This window comes from Salmo salar, unplaced genomic scaffold (genome assembly GCF_905237065.1).
Source record: "Salmo salar unplaced genomic scaffold, Ssal_v3.1, whole genome shotgun sequence".
Classification (NCBI taxonomy): Eukaryota; Metazoa; Chordata; class Actinopteri; order Salmoniformes; family Salmonidae; genus Salmo; species Salmo salar.
Genome location: NW_025547894.1, coordinates 106,876 through 123,909, shown reverse-complemented (window position 1 = coordinate 123,909; position 17,034 = coordinate 106,876). Strand labels below are relative to the sequence as shown.

Genomic DNA, 17,034 nt, shown 5'->3' with positions numbered 1-17,034 from the left:
CCTGATGTAGCTGTGGGCTACACTAGTTCATTTAGCAGGTCCTGATGTGGCTGTGGGGCTACACTAGTTCATTTAGCAGGCCCTGATGTGGCTGTGGGGCTACACTAGTTCATTTAGCAGGCCCTGATGTGGCTGTGGGCTACACTAGTTCATTTAGCAGGTCCTGATGTGGCTGTGGGCTACACTAGTTCATTTAGCAGGTCCTGATGTGGCTGTGGGGCTACACTAGTTCATTTAGCAGGTCCTGATGTGGCTGTGGGCTACACTAGTTAATTTAGCAGACTAGATGTACTTATAATTCCGTGTCATTATTTTATAGGATGAAGAATACAACTGAACAAAGCTGAATAAAACAGAAAGGATATTTTCTCCTAATGATTTCCAAGGGAGTGAACACGTGCGGTTATTCTGTGTTGAGGGGTTATCAAAGAAACCGGTCCTCCTATATGCTTCATTTTGTGTTTATTTATGTAACTTAATTTGTGATACAAACGTTAGACTTTACGTTTAGATTTTTTTAATACATTCTAAGGCTGCTTGAGGCGACTCCAATAATGATTAGAATAAATTCTTATGAAAGCCATGAGCTCTGCTCTGATTCTTGCGCAGGCTGTGCACACTTCATCAGTCTCTCATTCACTTTTAGCACTTGATAATATTCTCACCAATCGGACTATTCTTAATTTAATCTAATTTTAACATATACAACCGTAAGTCTATAGCCTTTCTTATTGTCACCAGCAGAGAGCATCAGCCATATATACCTGCTGAGTGGTGCTGCACATATTTACTATTTCTCGTTGTCGGGTCAGTGCTGCTAGTTTCCTCCTCTGGTTTAGATGGACAACATGTTAGTGTCTCCCCTTCTCATTGGTCTATTATATGGACAACATTATATTATATTAGTGTCTCCCCTTCTCATTGGTCTATTATATGGACAACATCATAGTGTCTCTCCTTCTCATTGGTCTATTATATGGACAACATCATAGTGTCTCTCCTTCTCATTGGCCTATTATATGGACAACATCATATTATATTAGTGTCTCTCCTTCTCATTGGTCTATTATATGGACAACATGTTAGTGTCTCCCCTTCTCATTGGTCTATTATATGGACAACAACATGTTATATTAGTGTCTCTCCTTCTCATTGGTCTATTATATGGACAACATCATAGTGTCTCTCCTTCTCATTGGTCTATTATATGGACAACAACATGTTATATTAGTGTCTCTCCTTCTCATTGGTCTATTATATGGACAACATCATAGTGTCTCTCCTTCTCATTGGTCTATTATATGGACAACATCATAGTGTCTCTCCTTCTCATTGGCCTATTATATGGACAACATTGTTTTTATTGGTCTGTTTGTCAGTATTTGTTGTATTAATAAAGATTCTGTTTAATGTATCCAGTCATATAAAGTGTAGTAGAATTGTATGAAATATGTTTATAAAAGTTCCCCAAAAAATGTATGGTATGGGAAGGCATAAGCTCTACGGACAACAAACACAAATGCATTTTATCGATGGCAATTGAAATGCACATAAATAACGTGATCCTGAGGCCCATTGGGTATTATGGGTATCATTTTCTGGGTATTATGGGTATTATTTTCTGGGTATTATGGGTATTATTTTCTAGGTATTATGGGTATTATTTTCTAGGTATTATGGGTATTATTTTCTAGGTATTATGGGTATTATTTTCTGGGTATTATGGGTATTATTTTCTAGGTATTATGGGTATTATGGGTATCATTTTCTGGGTATTATGGGTATTATTTTCTGGGTATTATGGGTAATATTTTCTGGGTATTATGGGTAATATTTTCTGGGTATTATGGGTATTATTTTCTGGATATAATGACTCATACTGGGGTACGCTCAGACATGCATTCAACAGTCTTTTTAACAGTGATTCAGTCTTTCTCGTAAGGACAGTAACCTGTTAACTATATATTCTGACTGGTTCTATATCTAATATATTCTAACTGGTTGTATATCTATAACCCGTTAGGCGGTGATGGTCAGGAGATTGAGAAGGCGTCCCACTCTGGGATGATCAACCCCAGTTATGCTATACATTCTAACATGTTATATATCTATATCTAATATATTCTAACTGGTTGTATATCTATAACCCGTTAGGGCGGTGATGGTCAGGTGATTGAGAAGGCGTCCCACTCTGGGATGATCAACCCCAGCCATCAGTGGCAGAAGCTCAGCCACAACGGTCCTATTGGTCAGTTTGAGTATCAGATCCGGGTCAGCTGTGACGAGCACTACTATGGCTTCGGATGCAACAAGTTCTGCCGACCCCGAGACGAGTTCTTCGGACACTACACCTGCGACTACAACGGGAATAAGACCTGTCTGGAAGGCTGGTCTGGACTAGAATGTAACACACGTATGTAAACACTGACTACTTCCTGCTTACTTCTTGTGATCCCTTCATGGAAGGTTTTAACCTAAAAGGGTCTTCTTCTTGTTAAATGGATGAAACGCATGTAAGCTGGGAGAGAGACAGAGAGAGGAAGATAAACAGGGACAGTTTGTATGTATACCTGGAGGCTATAGAATGATGATGATGATGATTATTTCGGGTGTTGGAGAAAGGGGAACACAAGGCTATGGAAACACTAGGATGGATGTTCAAGTTGTTGATTAACTTCCTATCTTTTTATACTTGCGTGTATCGAATGTCAATAGACATTACGTGCCAAACTGCTAACAAACGTCACTTAATACTGCCAACAGTTATTTAGTGACATTTGTGCTTTCTTCCTCTCCCTTACCCCCCCACCCCACGCTTCGCTCCGTCGCTCAACGTCCTCCACTCCTCCAACACCTCTCCTTCCTCCTCCTCCTCCTCCTCCCTCTATCCCTCCACCCCTCCTTCCCTCCCTCTCTCCTCTCCAGCTATCTGCCGGCAGGGCTGCAGTACAGAACATGGACACTGCAAAGAGCCTGATGACTGCAAGTAAGTCGCTCTTTCCTCCCCTTCTTTTCTCTCCACGAATAACTGGAATATGCTTTTCATTTTCAATGTCTGCCATGATATTTATGCCATCAGGATTTATTACTTGACAAACAGCATTTTATCATGTGCTATGCAGCTTAATCCCCAGGTCCCTGGTATGGGAGTGGAGCTGTGTTCTAGCTGGCTATAGGGTCTGAGGGAGTGGAGCTGTGTTCTAGCTGGCTATAGGGTCTGAGGGAGTGGAGCTGTGTTCTAGCTGAGGGAGTGGAGCTGTGTTCTAGCTGGCTATAGGGTCTGAGGGAGTGGAGCTGTGTTCTAGCTGAGGGAGTGGAGCTGTGTTCTAGCTGAGGGAGTGGAGCTGTGTTCTAGCTGGCTATAGGGTCTGAGGGAGTGGAGCTGTGTTCTAGCTGAGGGAGTGGAGCTGTGTTCTAGCTGGGGGAGTGGAGCTGTGTTCTAGCTGAGGGAGTGGAGCTGTGTTCTAGCTGAGGGAGTGGAGCTGTGTTCTAGCTGGCTATAAGATGGTAATAGGGGTTATGTGTGTAGGAGTGCTAGTAAGGGCTCAGGGATGGGGGGATGATTGGGACGGATGGAGGGATGGGGGCAGAGGGAGGGAGGGAGGGATGATTGGGATGGAGGGATGGGGAGGGATGGGGAGAGGGAGGGAGGGACGGATGGGGGAGGGGGTCTGAATTTAACCCAACCCTAGTCCCTCTGTCTGTTCATGGTTCTGTCTGCGTGCCGGCCAAGGGATTGGGCGTGTGTCCTCGGCAGTTCCACTTTTTGCCTAATAGACCATTATGTTTCGAATGTAACAGAGAACCGTTATGGAATTCTGAGCGATTCCAAAAGCAGTCTGATGGAACCTTGGCTTGGTGCCTGTCTGTATGAGGATGTCTATTGGGATAGATGCCAGCCGTTGTCTGTATGAGGATGTCTATTGGGATAGATGCCAGCCGTTGTCTGTATGAGGATGTCTATTGGGATAGATGCCAGCCGGCCCGTTGTCTGTATGAGGTTGTCTATTGGGATAGATGAAAGCCGGCCCGTTGTCTGTATGAGGATGTCTATTGGGATAGATGCCAGCCGGCCGTTGTCTGTATGAGGATGTCTATTGGGATAGATGCCAGCCGTTGTCTGTATGAGGATGTCTATTGGGATAGATGAAAGCCGGCCCGTTGTCTGTATGAGGATGTCTATTGGGATAGATGAAAGCCGGCCCGTTGTCTGTATGAGGATGTCTATTGGGATAGATGAAAGCCGGCCCGTTGTCTGTATGAGGATGTCTATTGGGATAGATGCCAGCCGGCCGTTGTCTGTATGAGGATGTCTATTGGGATAGATGCCAGCCGTTGTCTGTATGAGGATGTCTATTGGGATAGATGAAAGCCGGCCCGTTGTCTGTATGAGGATGTCTATTGGGATAGATGCCAGCCGTTGTCTGTATGAGGATGTCTATTGGGATAGATGCCAGCCCGTTGTCTGTATGAGGTTGTCTATTGGGATAGATGCCAGCCGTTGTCTGTATGAGGATGTCTATTGGGATAGATGCCAGCCGGCCCGTTGTCTGTATGAGGATGTCTATTGGGATAGATGCCAGCCGGCCCGTTGTCTGTATGAGGATGTCTATTGGGATAGATGCCAGCCGTTGTCTGTATGAGGTTGTCTATTGGGATAGATGCCAGCCGGCCGTTGTCTGTATGAGGATGTCTATTGGGATAGATGCCAGCCGGCCCGTTGTCTGTATGAGGATGTCTACCAGCTATGGTGGGATTAGTTGCAGGTTCTGTAATAGGACAGGTCCTTATTAGTCAGATGGATCATGTATGTTATTTAGTCTTGGATGTGTGTTAAAGTGGTGTGTTTGTTTAGCTCGTGGTCTCATGTTGTTGTTTATAATACAGCCTGAGGGAGAGGGCTAGTGGTTTCATGTTGTTGTTTATAATACAGCCTGAGGGAGAGGGCTAGTGGTTTCATGTTGTTGTTTATAATACAGCCTGAGGGAGAGGGCTAGTGGTTTCATGTTGTTGTTTATAATACAGCCTGAGGGAGAGGGCTAGTGGTTTCATGTTGTTGTTTATAATACAGCCTGAGGGAGAGGGCTAGTGGTTTCATGTTGTTGTTTATAATACAGCCTGAGGGAGAGGGCTAGTGGTTTCATGTTTATAATACAGCCTGAGGGAGAGGGCTAGTGGTTTCATGTTGTTGTTTATAATACAGCCTGAGGGAGAGGGCTAGTGGTTTCATGTTGTTGTTTATAATACAGCCTGAGGGAGAGGGCTAGTGGTTTCATGTTTATAATACAGCCTGAGGGAGAGGGCTAGTGGTTTCATGTTGTTGTTTATAATACAGCCTGAGGGAGAGGGCTAGTGGTTTCATGTTGTTGTTTATAATACAGCCTGAGGGAGAGGGCTAGTGGTTTCATGTTGTTGTTATAATACAGCCTGAGGGAGAGGGCTAGTGGTCTCATGTTGTTGTTTATAATACAGCCTGAGGGAGAGGGCTAGTGGTTTCATGTTGTTGTTTATAATACAGCCTGAGGGAGAGGGCTAGTGGTTTCATGTTGTTGTTTATAATACAGCCTGAGGGAGAGGGGCTAGTGGTTTCATGTTGTTGTTTATAATACAGCCTGAGGGAGAGGGCTAGTGGTTTCATGTTGTTGTTTATAATACAGCCTGAGGGAGAGGGCTAGTGGTTTCATGTTGTTGTTTATAATACAGCCTGAGGGAGAGGGCTAGTGGTTTCATGTTGTTGTTTATAATACAGCCTGAGGGAGAGGGCTAGTGGTTTCATGTTGTTGTTTATAATACAGCCTGAGGGAGAGGGCTAGTGGTTTCATGTTGTTGTTTATAATACAGCCTGAGGGAGAGGGCTAGTGGTTTCATGTTGTTGTTTATAATACAGCCTGAGGGAGAGGGCTAGTGGTTTCATGTTGTTGTTTATAATACAGCCTGAGGGAGAGGGCTAGTGGTTTCATGTTGTTGTTTATAATACAGCCTGAGGGAGAGGGCTAGTGGTTTCATGTTGTTGTTTATAATACAGCCTGAGGGAGAGGGCTAGTGGTTTCATGTTGTTGTTTATAATACAGCCTGAGGGAGAGGGCTAGTGGTTTCATGTTGTTGTTTATAATACAGCCTGAGGGAGAGGGCTAGTGGTTTCATGTTTTGTTTATAATACAGCCTGAGGGAGAGGGCTAGTGGTTTCATGTTGTTGTTTATAATACAGCCTGAGGGAGAGGGCTAGTGGTTTCATGTTGTTGTTTATAATACAGCCTGAGGGAGAGGGCTAGTGGTTTCATGTTGTTGTTTATAATACAGCCTGAGGGAGAGGGCTAGTGGTTTCATGTTGTTGTTTATAATACAGCCTGAGGGAGAGGGCTAGTGGTTTCATGTTGTTGTTTATAATACAGCCTGAGGGAGAGGGCTAGTGGTTTCATGTTGTTGTTTATAATACAGCCTGAGGGAGAGGGCTAGTGGTTTCATGTTGTTGTTTATAATACAGCCTGAGGGAGAGGGCTAGTGGTTTCATGTTGTTGTTTATAATACAGCCTGAGGGAGAGGGCTAGTGGTTTCATGTTGTTGTTTATAATACAGCCTGAGGGAGAGGGCTAGTGGTTTCATGTTGTTGTTTATAATACAGCCTGAGGGAGAGGGCTAGTGGTTTCATGTTGTTGTTTATAATACAGCCTGAGGGAGAGGGCTAGTGGTTTCATGTTGTTGTTTATAATACAGCCTGAGGGAGAGGGCTAGTGGTTTCATGTTGTTGTTTATAATACAGCCTGAGGGAGAGGGCTAGTGGTTTCATGTTGTTGTTTATAATACAGCCTGAGGGAGAGGGCTAGTGGTTTCATGTTGTTGTTTATAATACAGCCTGAGGGAGAGGGCTAGTGGTTTCATGTTGTTGTTTATAATACAGCCTGAGGGAGAGGGCTAGTGGTTTCATGTTGTTGTTTATAATACAGCCTGAGGGAGAGGGCTAGTGGTTTCATGTTGTTGTTTATAATACAGCCTGAGGGAGAGGGCTAGTGGTTTCATGTTGTTGTTTATAATACAGCCTGAGGGAGAGGGCTAGTGGTTTCATGTTGTTGTTTATAATACAGCCTGAGGGAGAGGGCTAGTGGTTTCATGTTGTTGTTTATAATACAGCCTGAGGGAGAGGGCTAGTGGTTTCATGTTGTTGTTTATAATACAGCCTGAGGGAGAGGGCTAGTGGTTTCATGTTGTTGTTTATAATACAGCCTGAGGGAGAGGGCTAGTGGTTTCATGTTGTTGTTTATAATACAGCCTGAGGGAGAGGGCTAGTGGTTTCATGTTGTTGTTTATAATACAGCCTGAGGGAGAGGGCTAGTGGTTTCATGTTGTTGTTTATAATACAGCCTGAGGGAGAGGGCTAGTGGTTTCATGTTGTTGTTTATAATACAGCCTGAGGGAGAGGGCTAGTGGTTTCATGTTGTTGTTTATAATACAGCCTGAGGGAGAGGGCTAGTGGTTTCATGTTGTTGTTTATAATACAGCCTGAGGGAGAGGGCTAGTGGTCTCATGTTGTTGTTTATAATACAGCCTGAGGGAGAGGGCTAGTGGTTTCATGTTGTTGTTTATAATACAGCCTGAGGGAGAGGGCTAGTGGTTTCATGTTGTTGTTTATAATACAGCCTGAGGGAGAGGGCTAGTGGTTTCATGTTGTTGTTTATAATACAGCCTGAGGGAGAGGGCTAGTGGTTTCATGTTGTTGTTTATAATACAGCCTGAGGGAGAGGGCTAGTGGTTTCATGTTGTTGTTTATAATACAGCCTGAGGGAGAGGGCTAGTGGTTTCATGTTGTTGTTTATAATACAGCCTGAGGGAGAGGGCTAGTGGTTTCATGTTGTTGTTTATAATACAGCCTGAGGGAGAGGGCTAGTGGTTTCATGTTGTTGTTTATAATACAGCCTGAGGGAGAGGGCTAGTGGTTTCATGTTGTTGTTTATAATACAGCCTGAGGGAGAGGGCTAGTGGTTTCATGTTGTTGTTTATAATACAGCCTGAGGGAGAGGGCTAGTGGTTTCATGTTGTTGTTTATAATACAGCCTGAGGGAGAGGGCTAGTGGTTTCATGTTGTTGTTTATAATACAGCCTGAGGGAGAGGGCTAGTGGTTTCATGTTGTTGTTTATAATACAGCCTGAGGGAGAGGGCTAGTGGTTTCATGTTGTTGTTTATAATACAGCCTGAGGGAGAGGGCTAGTGGTTTCATGTTGTTGTTTATAATACAGCCTGAGGGAGAGGGCTAGTGGTTTCATGTTGTTGTTTATAATACAGCCTGAGGGAGAGGGCTAGTGGTTTCATGTTGTTGTTTATAATACAGCCTGAGGGAGAGGGCTAGTGGTCTCATGTTGTTGTTTATAATACAGCCTGAGGGAGAGGGCTAGTGGTTTCATGTTGTTGTTTATAATACAGCCTGAGGGAGAGGGCTAGTGGTTTCATGTTGTTGTTTATAATACAGCCTGAGGGAGAGGGCTAGTGGTTTCATGTTGTTGTTTATAATACAGCCTGAGGGAGAGGGCTAGTGGTCTCATGTTGTTGTTTATAATACAGCCTGAGGGAGAGGGCTAGTGGTTTCATGTTGTTGTTTATAATACAGCCTGAGGGAGAGGGCTAGTGGTCTCATGTTGTTGTTTATAATACAGCCTGAGGGAGAGGGCTAGTGGTTTCATGTTGTTGTTTATAATACAGCCTGAGGGAGAGGGCTAGTGGTTTCATGTTGTTGTTTATAATACAGCCTGAGGGAGAGGGCTAGTGGTTTCATGTTGTTGTTTATAATACAGCCTGAGGGAGAGGGCTAGTGGTTTCATGTTGTTGTTTATAATACAGCCTGAGGGAGAGGGCTAGTGGTCTCATGTTGTTGTTTATAATACAGCCTGAGGGAGAGGGCTAGTGGTTTCATGTTGTTGTTTATAATACAGCCTGAGGGAGAGGGCTAGTGGTTTCATGTTGTTGTTTATAATACAGCCTGAGGGAGAGGGCTAGTGGTTTCATGTTGTTGTTTATAATACAGCCTGAGGGAGAGGGCTAGTGGTTTCATGTTGTTGTTTATAATACAGCCTGAGGGAGAGGGCTAGTGGTTTCATGTTGTTGTTTATAATACAGCCTGAGGGAGAGGGCTAGTGGTTTCATGTTGTTGTTTATAATACAGCCTGAGGGAGAGGGCTAGTGGTTTCATGTTGTTGTTTATAATACAGCCTGAGGGAGAGGGCTAGTGGTTTCATGTTGTTGTTTATAATACAGCCTGAGGGAGAGGGCTAGTGGTTTCATGTTGTTGTTTATAATACAGCCTGAGGGAGAGGGCTAGTGGTTTCATGTTGTTGTTTATAATACAGCCTGAGGGAGAGGGCTAGTGGTTTCATGTTGTTGTTTATAATACAGCCTGAGGGAGAGGGCTAGTGGTTTCATGTTGTTGTTTATAATACAGCCTGAGGGAGAGGGCTAGTGGTTTCATGTTGTTGTTTATAATACAGCCTGAGGGAGAGGGCTAGTGGTTTCATGTTGTTGTTTATAATACAGCCTGAGGGAGAGGGCTAGTGGTCTCATGTTGTGTTTATAATACAGCCTGAGGGAGAGGGCTAGTGGTTTCATGTTGTTGTTTATAATACAGCCTGAGGGAGAGGGCTAGTGGTTTCATGTTGTTGTTTATAATACAGCCTGAGGGAGAGGGCTAGTGGTTTCATGTTGTTGTTTATAATACAGCCTGAGGGAGAGGGCTAGTGGTTTCATGTTGTTGTTTATAATACAGCCTGAGGGAGAGGGCTAGTGGTTTCATGTTGTTGTTTATAATACAGCCTGAGGGAGAGGGCTAGTGGTTTCATGTTGTTGTTTATAATACAGCCTGAGGGAGAGGGCTAGTGGTTTCATGTTGTTGTTTATAATACAGCCTGAGGGAGAGGGCTAGTGGTCTCATGTTGTTGTTTATAATACAGCCTGAGGGAGAGGGCTAGTGGTTTCATGTTGTTGTTTATAATACAGCCTGAGGGAGAGGGCTAGTGGTTTCATGTTGTTGTTTATAATACAGCCTGAGGGAGAGGGCTAGTGGTTTCATGTTGTTGTTTATAATACAGCCTGAGGGAGAGGGCTAGTGGTTTCATGTTGTTGTTTATAATACAGCCTGAGGGAGAGGGCTAGTGGTTTCATGTTGTTGTTTATAATACAGCCTGAGGGAGAGGGCTAGTGGTTTCATGTTGTTGTTTATAATACAGCCTGAGGGAGAGGGCTAGTGGTTTCATGTTGTTGTTTATAATACAGCCTGAGGGAGAGGGCTAGTGGTTTCATGTTGTTGTTTATAATACAGCCTGAGGGAGAGGGCTAGTGGTTTCATGTTGTTGTTTATAATACAGCCTGAGGGAGAGGGCTAGTGGTTTCATGTTGTTGTTTATAATACAGCCTGAGGGAGAGGGCTAGTGGTTTCATGTTGTTGTTTATAATACAGCCTGAGGGAGAGGGCTAGTGGTCTCATGTTGTTGTTTATAATACAGCCTGAGGGAGAGGGCTAGTGGTTTCATGTTGTTGTTTATAATACAGCCTGAGGGAGAGGGCTAGTGGTCTCATGTTGTTGTTTATAATACAGCCTGAGGGAGAGGGCTAGTGGTTTCATGTTGTTGTTTATAATACAGCCTGAGGGAGAGGGCTAGTGGTTTCATGTTGTTGTTTATAATACAGCCTGAGGGAGAGGGCTAGTGGTTTCATGTTGTTGTTTATAATACAGCCTGAGGGAGAGGGCTAGTGGTTTCATGTTGTTGTTTATAATACAGCCTGAGGGAGAGGGCTAGTGGTTTCATGTTGTTGTTTATAATACAGCCTGAGGGAGAGGGCTAGTGGTTTCATGTTGTTGTTTATAATACAGCCTGAGGGAGAGGGCTAGTGGTCTCATGTTGTTGTTTATAATACAGCCTGAGGGAGAGGGCTAGTGGTTTCATGTTGTTGTTTATAATACAGCCTGAGGGAGAGGGCTAGTGGTTTCATGTTTATAATACAGCCTGAGGGAGAGGGCTAGTGGTCTCATGTTGTTGTTTATAATACAGCCTGAGGGAGAGGGCTAGTGGTTTCATGTTTATAATACAGCCTGAGGGAGAGGGCTAGTGGTCTCATGTTGTTGTTTATAATACAGCCTGAGGGAGAGGGCTAGTGGTTTCATGTTGTTGTTTATAATACAGCCTGAGGGAGAGGGCTAGTGGTTTCATGTTGTTGTTTATAATACAGCCTGAGGGAGAGGGCTAGTGGTTTCATGTTGTTGTTTATAATACAGCCTGAGGGAGAGGGCTAGTGGTTTCATGTTGTTGTTTATAATACAGCCTGAGGGAGAGGGCTAGTGGTTTCATGTTGTTGTTTATAATACAGCCTGAGGGAGAGGGCTAGTGGTTTCATGTTGTTGTTTATAATACAGCCTGAGGGAGAGGGCTAGTGGTTTCATGTTGTTGTTTATAATACAGCCTGAGGGAGAGGGCTCGTGGTCTCATGTTGTTGTTGATAATACAGCCTGAGGGAGAGGGCTAGTGGTTTCATGTTGTTGTTTATAATACAGCCTGAGGGAGAGGGCTAGTGGTTTCATGTTGTTGTTTATAATACAGCCTGAGGGAGAGGGCTAGTGGTTTCATGTTGTTGTTTATAATACAGCCTGAGGGAGAGGGCTAGTGGTTTCATGTTGTTGTTTATAATACAGCCTGAGGGAGAGGGCTAGTGGTTTCATGTTGTTGTTGATAATACAGCCTGAGGGAGAGGGCTAGTGGTTTCATGTTGTTGTTTATAATACAGCCTGAGGGAGAGGGCTAGTGGTTTCATGTTGTTGTTGATAATACAGCCTGAGGGAGAGGGCTAGTGGTTTCATGTTGTTGTTGATAATACAGCCTGAGGGAGAGGGCTAGTGGTTTCATGTTGTTGTTTATAATACAGCCTGAGGGAGAGGGCTAGTGGTTTCATGTTTATAATACAGCCTGAGGGAGAGGGCTAGTGGTTTCATGTTGTTGTTTATAATACAGCCTGAGGGAGAGGGCTAGTGGTTTCATGTTGTTGTTTATAATACAGCCTGAGGGAGAGGGCTAGTGGTTTCATGTTGTTGTTGATAATACAGCCTGAGGGAGAGGGCTAGTGGTTTCATGTTTATAATACAGCCTGAGGGAGAGGGCTAGTGGTTTCATGTTTATAATACAGCCTGAGGGAGAGGGCTAGTGGTCTCATGTTGTTGTTTATAATACAGCCTGAGGGAGAGGGCTAGTGGTTTCATGTTGTTGTTTATAATACAGCCTGAGGGAGAGGGCTAGTGGTTTCATGTTGTTGTTTATAATACAGCCTGAGGGAGAGGGCTAGTGGTTTCATGTTGTTGTTTATAATACAGCCTGAGGGAGAGGGCTAGTGGTTTCATGTTGTTGTTTATAATACAGCCTGAGGGAGAGGGCTAGTGGTTTCATGTTGTTGTTTATAATACAGCCTGAGGGAGAGGGCTAGTGGTTTCATGTTGTTGTTTATAATACAGCCTGAGGGAGAGGGCTAGTGGTCTCATGTTGTTGTTTATAATACAGCCTGAGGGAGAGGGCTAGTGGTTTCATGTTGTTGTTTATAATACAGCCTGAGGGAGAGGGCTAGTGGTCTCATGTTGTTGTTTATAATACAGCCTGAGGGAGAGGGCTAGTGGTTTCATGTTTATAATACAGCCTGAGGGAGAGGGCTAGTGGTTTCATGTTGTTGTTTATAATACAGCCTGAGGGAGAGGGCTAGTGGTTTCATGTTGTTGTTTATAATACAGCCTGAGGGAGAGGGCTAGTGGTTTCATGTTGTTGTTTATAATACAGCCTGAGGGAGAGGGCTAGTGGTTTCATGTTGTTGTTTATAATACAGCCTGAGGGAGAGGGCTAGTGGTTTCAAATCAAATCAAATTAAACATGTATTTGTCACATACACCTGGTTAACAGGTGTTAATGTGAGTGTAAGCGAAATGCTTGTGCTTCTAGTTCTGACCATGCAGTAATATCTAACAAGTAATATAACCTAACAATTCACCACTACTACTTTATACACACAAGTGTAAAGGAATGAATACGAATATGTACATAGAAATATATAAATGACTGATGGCCGAACGGCATAGGCAAGATGCAGTAGATGGTATAGAGTACAGTATATACATATGAGATGAGTAATGTAGGGTAGGAAAACATTATATAAAGTGGCATTGTTTAAAGTGGCTAGTGATACATTTAATTACATCAAGATGCAGTAGATGGTATTAGCGTACAGTATATACTCAATGTTAGTGATGGCTGTTTAACAGTCTGATGGCCTTGAGATAGAAGCTGTTTTTCAGTCTCTCGGTCCCCAGCTTTGATCCACCTGTACTGACCTCTCCTTCTGGATGATAACGGGGTGAACAGGAAGTGGCTCGGGTGGTTGCTGTCCTTGATGATCTTTTTGGCCTTCCTGTGACATCGGGTGGTGTAGGTGTCATGGAGGGCAGGTAGTTTGCCCCCGGTGATGCGTTGTGCAGACCTCACTACCCTCTGGAGAGCCTTACGGTTGTGGGCGGAGCAGCTGCCGTACCAGGCGGTGATACAGCCCGACAGGATGCTCTCGATTGTGCATCTGTAAAAGTTTGTGAGTGTTTTTGGTGACAAGCCAAATTTCCTCAGCCTCCTGAGGTTGAAGAGGCGCTGTTGCACCTTCTTCACCACACTGTCTGTGTGGGTGGACCATTTCAGTTTGTCCGTGATGTGTACGCCAAGGAACTTAAAACTTTCCACCTTCTCCACTACTGTCACGGCGATGTGGATAAGGGGCTGCTCCCTCTGCTGTTTCCTGAAGTCCACGATAGCCATCACTAGCACTTTAGAGGCTGCTGTCCTATATACATAGACTTGAAATCACTGGCCACTTTAATACATGGAACACTTGTCACTTTAATAGTGTTTACATATCTTGCATTACTCATCTCATATGTATATACTGTATTCTATCCTATTCTACTGTATCTTAGTCTATGTATTACTCATCTCATATGTATATACTGTATTCTATTCTACTGTATCTTAGTCTATGCCGCTCTGACATTGCTCATCCATATATTTATATATTCTTAATTCCATTCCTTTACTTTAGATGTGTGTGTATTGGGTATATGAAGTGAAATTGTTAGATATTACTGCACCTGTCGGAGATAGAAACACAAGCGTTTTGCTACACCTGCAATAACATCTGCTAAACAAGTGTATGTGACCCAATAAGATGTTGATTTTAATGACGCAAGGAGAAGGGTCAGAGCCAAGCTGAGATGGTTATCAGTAGGGCGTTGTGTACTACAGTTCCACTTAGCCATTAGAGATGACGGGATGCCTCACAAATGGAAACCCGTTCCCTATCTAGTGCACTACTTTAGTCTAGGGCCTATTGGGATCTGGCTAAAGTAGTCCACTGTGTAGAGAACAGTGTGCCCTTTGGGATGCACAACCAAAACATGCAGAGGGGAAAACTAGTGACGTCAGAGCGTGAGAGAAAGGAAGAAAAAAAAAACAAAGCGACTGAATAGAAGATAAAATGTCAACGCTTGACTTTGACATGAGGCCAAAACAGAACGGTAAACCAAACTAAGCCAGTCTAGCTGAACTGAGACCCAGAGACACAAACAAAGCTGTGAGATACAGGAGAAGCACATCTCAACTTTATGTGCCATATGTTAAAAAAAAACAGGAACTTAGTTAGCCGAGCTTCTGCATGAAAAACCGAAAGTTCAGACAATGTACAAAAGCCTCCAGCAAGGATGGAAAAATGGTATGGCTGCTGTCTGATGCATGGTGTTGTGTGTATAAGTCAACTCTGTGAGCTGAGATTCCCTGCACCACAGAAGCACGCTAGTGTGCATTGTGCATGTCATTTTACCATTTTACGGAGTCCCAAATCGCACCCTATTTCCCTATGGGCCCTGCTCAGAAGTAGTGCACTGTATAGGGAATATAGGGTGCCATTTGGAACACAGACTTGGTGTGGCTTTCCCTTGTAACAGCTCCAGGTCCAACTGTCTTGGTCTGTGTTGTAACAGCTCCAGGTCCAACTGTCTTGGTCTGTGTTGTAACAGCTCCAGGTCCAACTGTCTTGGTCTGTGTTGTAACAGCTCCAGGTCCAACTGTCTTGGTCTGTATTGTAACAGCTCCAGGTCCAACTGTCTTGGTCTGTATTGTAACAGCTCCAGGTCCAACTGTCTTGGTCTGTGTTGTAACAGCTCCAGGTCCAACTGTCTTGGTCTGTATTGTAACAGCTCCAGGTACAACTGTCTTGGTCTGTGTTGTAACAGCTCCAGGTCCAACTGTCTTGGTCTGTGTTGTATTGTTGTTGTGCCTAGCTAGGTGTGGCTATATTTATGCACATGTACACTCCCCGTCATTGCTTTTAAAGCAAAGGATTGGTGTAAACATTGGCTTGAGGGGGTTTCCACCATTGTTTAATCTACAGTGTCTTCATACACCTTGACTCATTCCACATTTTTGTGGTTACACCCTGAATTCAAAATGGGTTAAATATATATTTTTCTCACCCATTTACACACAATACCCCATAACGACAAAGTGCAAATATGTTTTAGACATTTTTGTAAATGTATTGAAAATAAAATACAGAAATATCTCATTTACATAAGTATTCACACCCCTGAGTCAATACATGTTAGAATCACCGTTGGCAGTGATTACAGCTGTGAGTCTTTCTGGGTAAGTCTCTAACAGTGATTACAGCTGTGAGGCTTTCTGGGTAAGTCTCTAACAGTGATTACAGCTGTGAGTCTTTCTGGGTAAGTCTCTAACAGTGATTACAGCTGTGAGTCTTTCTGGGTAAGTCTCTAACAGTGATTACAGCTGTGAGTCTTTCTGGGTAAGTCTCTAACAGTGATTACAGCTGTGAGTCTTTCTGTGTAAGTCTCTAACAGTGATTACAGCTGTGAGGCTTTCTGGGTAAGTCTCTAACAGTGATTACAGCTGTGAGTCTTTCTGGGTAAGTCTCTAACAGTGATTACAGCTGTGAGTCTTTCTGGGTAAGTCTCTAACAGTGATTACAGCTGTGAGTCTTTCTGGGTAAGTCGAATGGTTTTGAACACCTGGATTGTACAATATTTGCCCATTTTTATTCTTTTCAAATTCTTCATGCTCTGTCAAGGTGGTTGTTGATCATCGCTAGACAGCCAATTTCAAGTCTTACCATAGATTATCAAGCCGATTTAAGTCCAAACTCTAACTCGGCCACTCAGGAACATTCAATATTGTATTGGTAAGCAACTCCAGTGTATATTTGGCCGTGTTTGAGGTTATTGTCCTGCTGAAAGGTGAATCTGTCTCCCAGTGTCTGCTGGAAAGCAGACAGACTCGACATTTCAGCTATTTCTTTTTTTTTTTTTCTTCATTTTTTTTCCCCTAAAAACCTAATTCCACTTTGATATTATGGGGTATTATTTGTAGCCTTCCCTGTGGCTCAGTTGGTAGAGCATGGTGTGTGCAATGCCAGGGTTGTGGGTTCAATTCCCACGGGGGGGCCAGTACAACAAAAAAATGCAATGAAATGTATGTATTCACAACTGTAAATTCGCTCTGGATAAGAGCGTCTGCTAAACGACTAAAAATGTAAATGTAAAAAAAATGTAGGCCAGTGACACAACATCTCAATGTAATCCATTTTAAATTCAAGCTGTAACAACAACAAACAAAAAAATGTAGAAAAAGTCAAAGGGTGTGAATGCTTTCTGAAGGCGCTGTATACGAGAAAGTGTACAAGACTTAAGCCCCATTACCATTGGAGCTTTCGGGCCAAATTCGAGCTCGGACAGAGGAAAGCCACACCAGCGCAGCTTAGTTTTTTTTACAAGTGATTCACGACCGTTGTAGAATTCGGTCTATGTTCGGTTACTATGCAACCACCAGCTGACCACGGCTGAATTCTGACATGTCTGGGTTTGTTGCGGTTATCTAGCACATTAACTGCAGTAGGCGGACAATTTAGCTCAATCCAAACCATTTGTTTTTGCAAGAAAACTGTTACGAGAGCGGTCAGCCCTTGAA

General features: G+C 43.5%; 1 protein-coding gene across 1 annotated transcript in view; it reads left to right on the top strand.

Moving 5' to 3' along the window:
• Window positions 1-2,154: 2,154 nt before the first annotated feature.
• The window catches only part of LOC123732495 (protein jagged-1b-like), a gene marked incomplete at both ends in the record, with an annotated part of 106,400 nt that continues 91,520 nt past the window's right edge, over window positions 2,155-17,034 (top strand). The window contains 2 exon segments of the mRNA XM_045711687.1: window positions 2,155-2,413; window positions 2,926-2,986. Of these exon segments, the coding sequence (XP_045567643.1) occupies window positions 2,155-2,413; window positions 2,926-2,986 (320 nt within the window).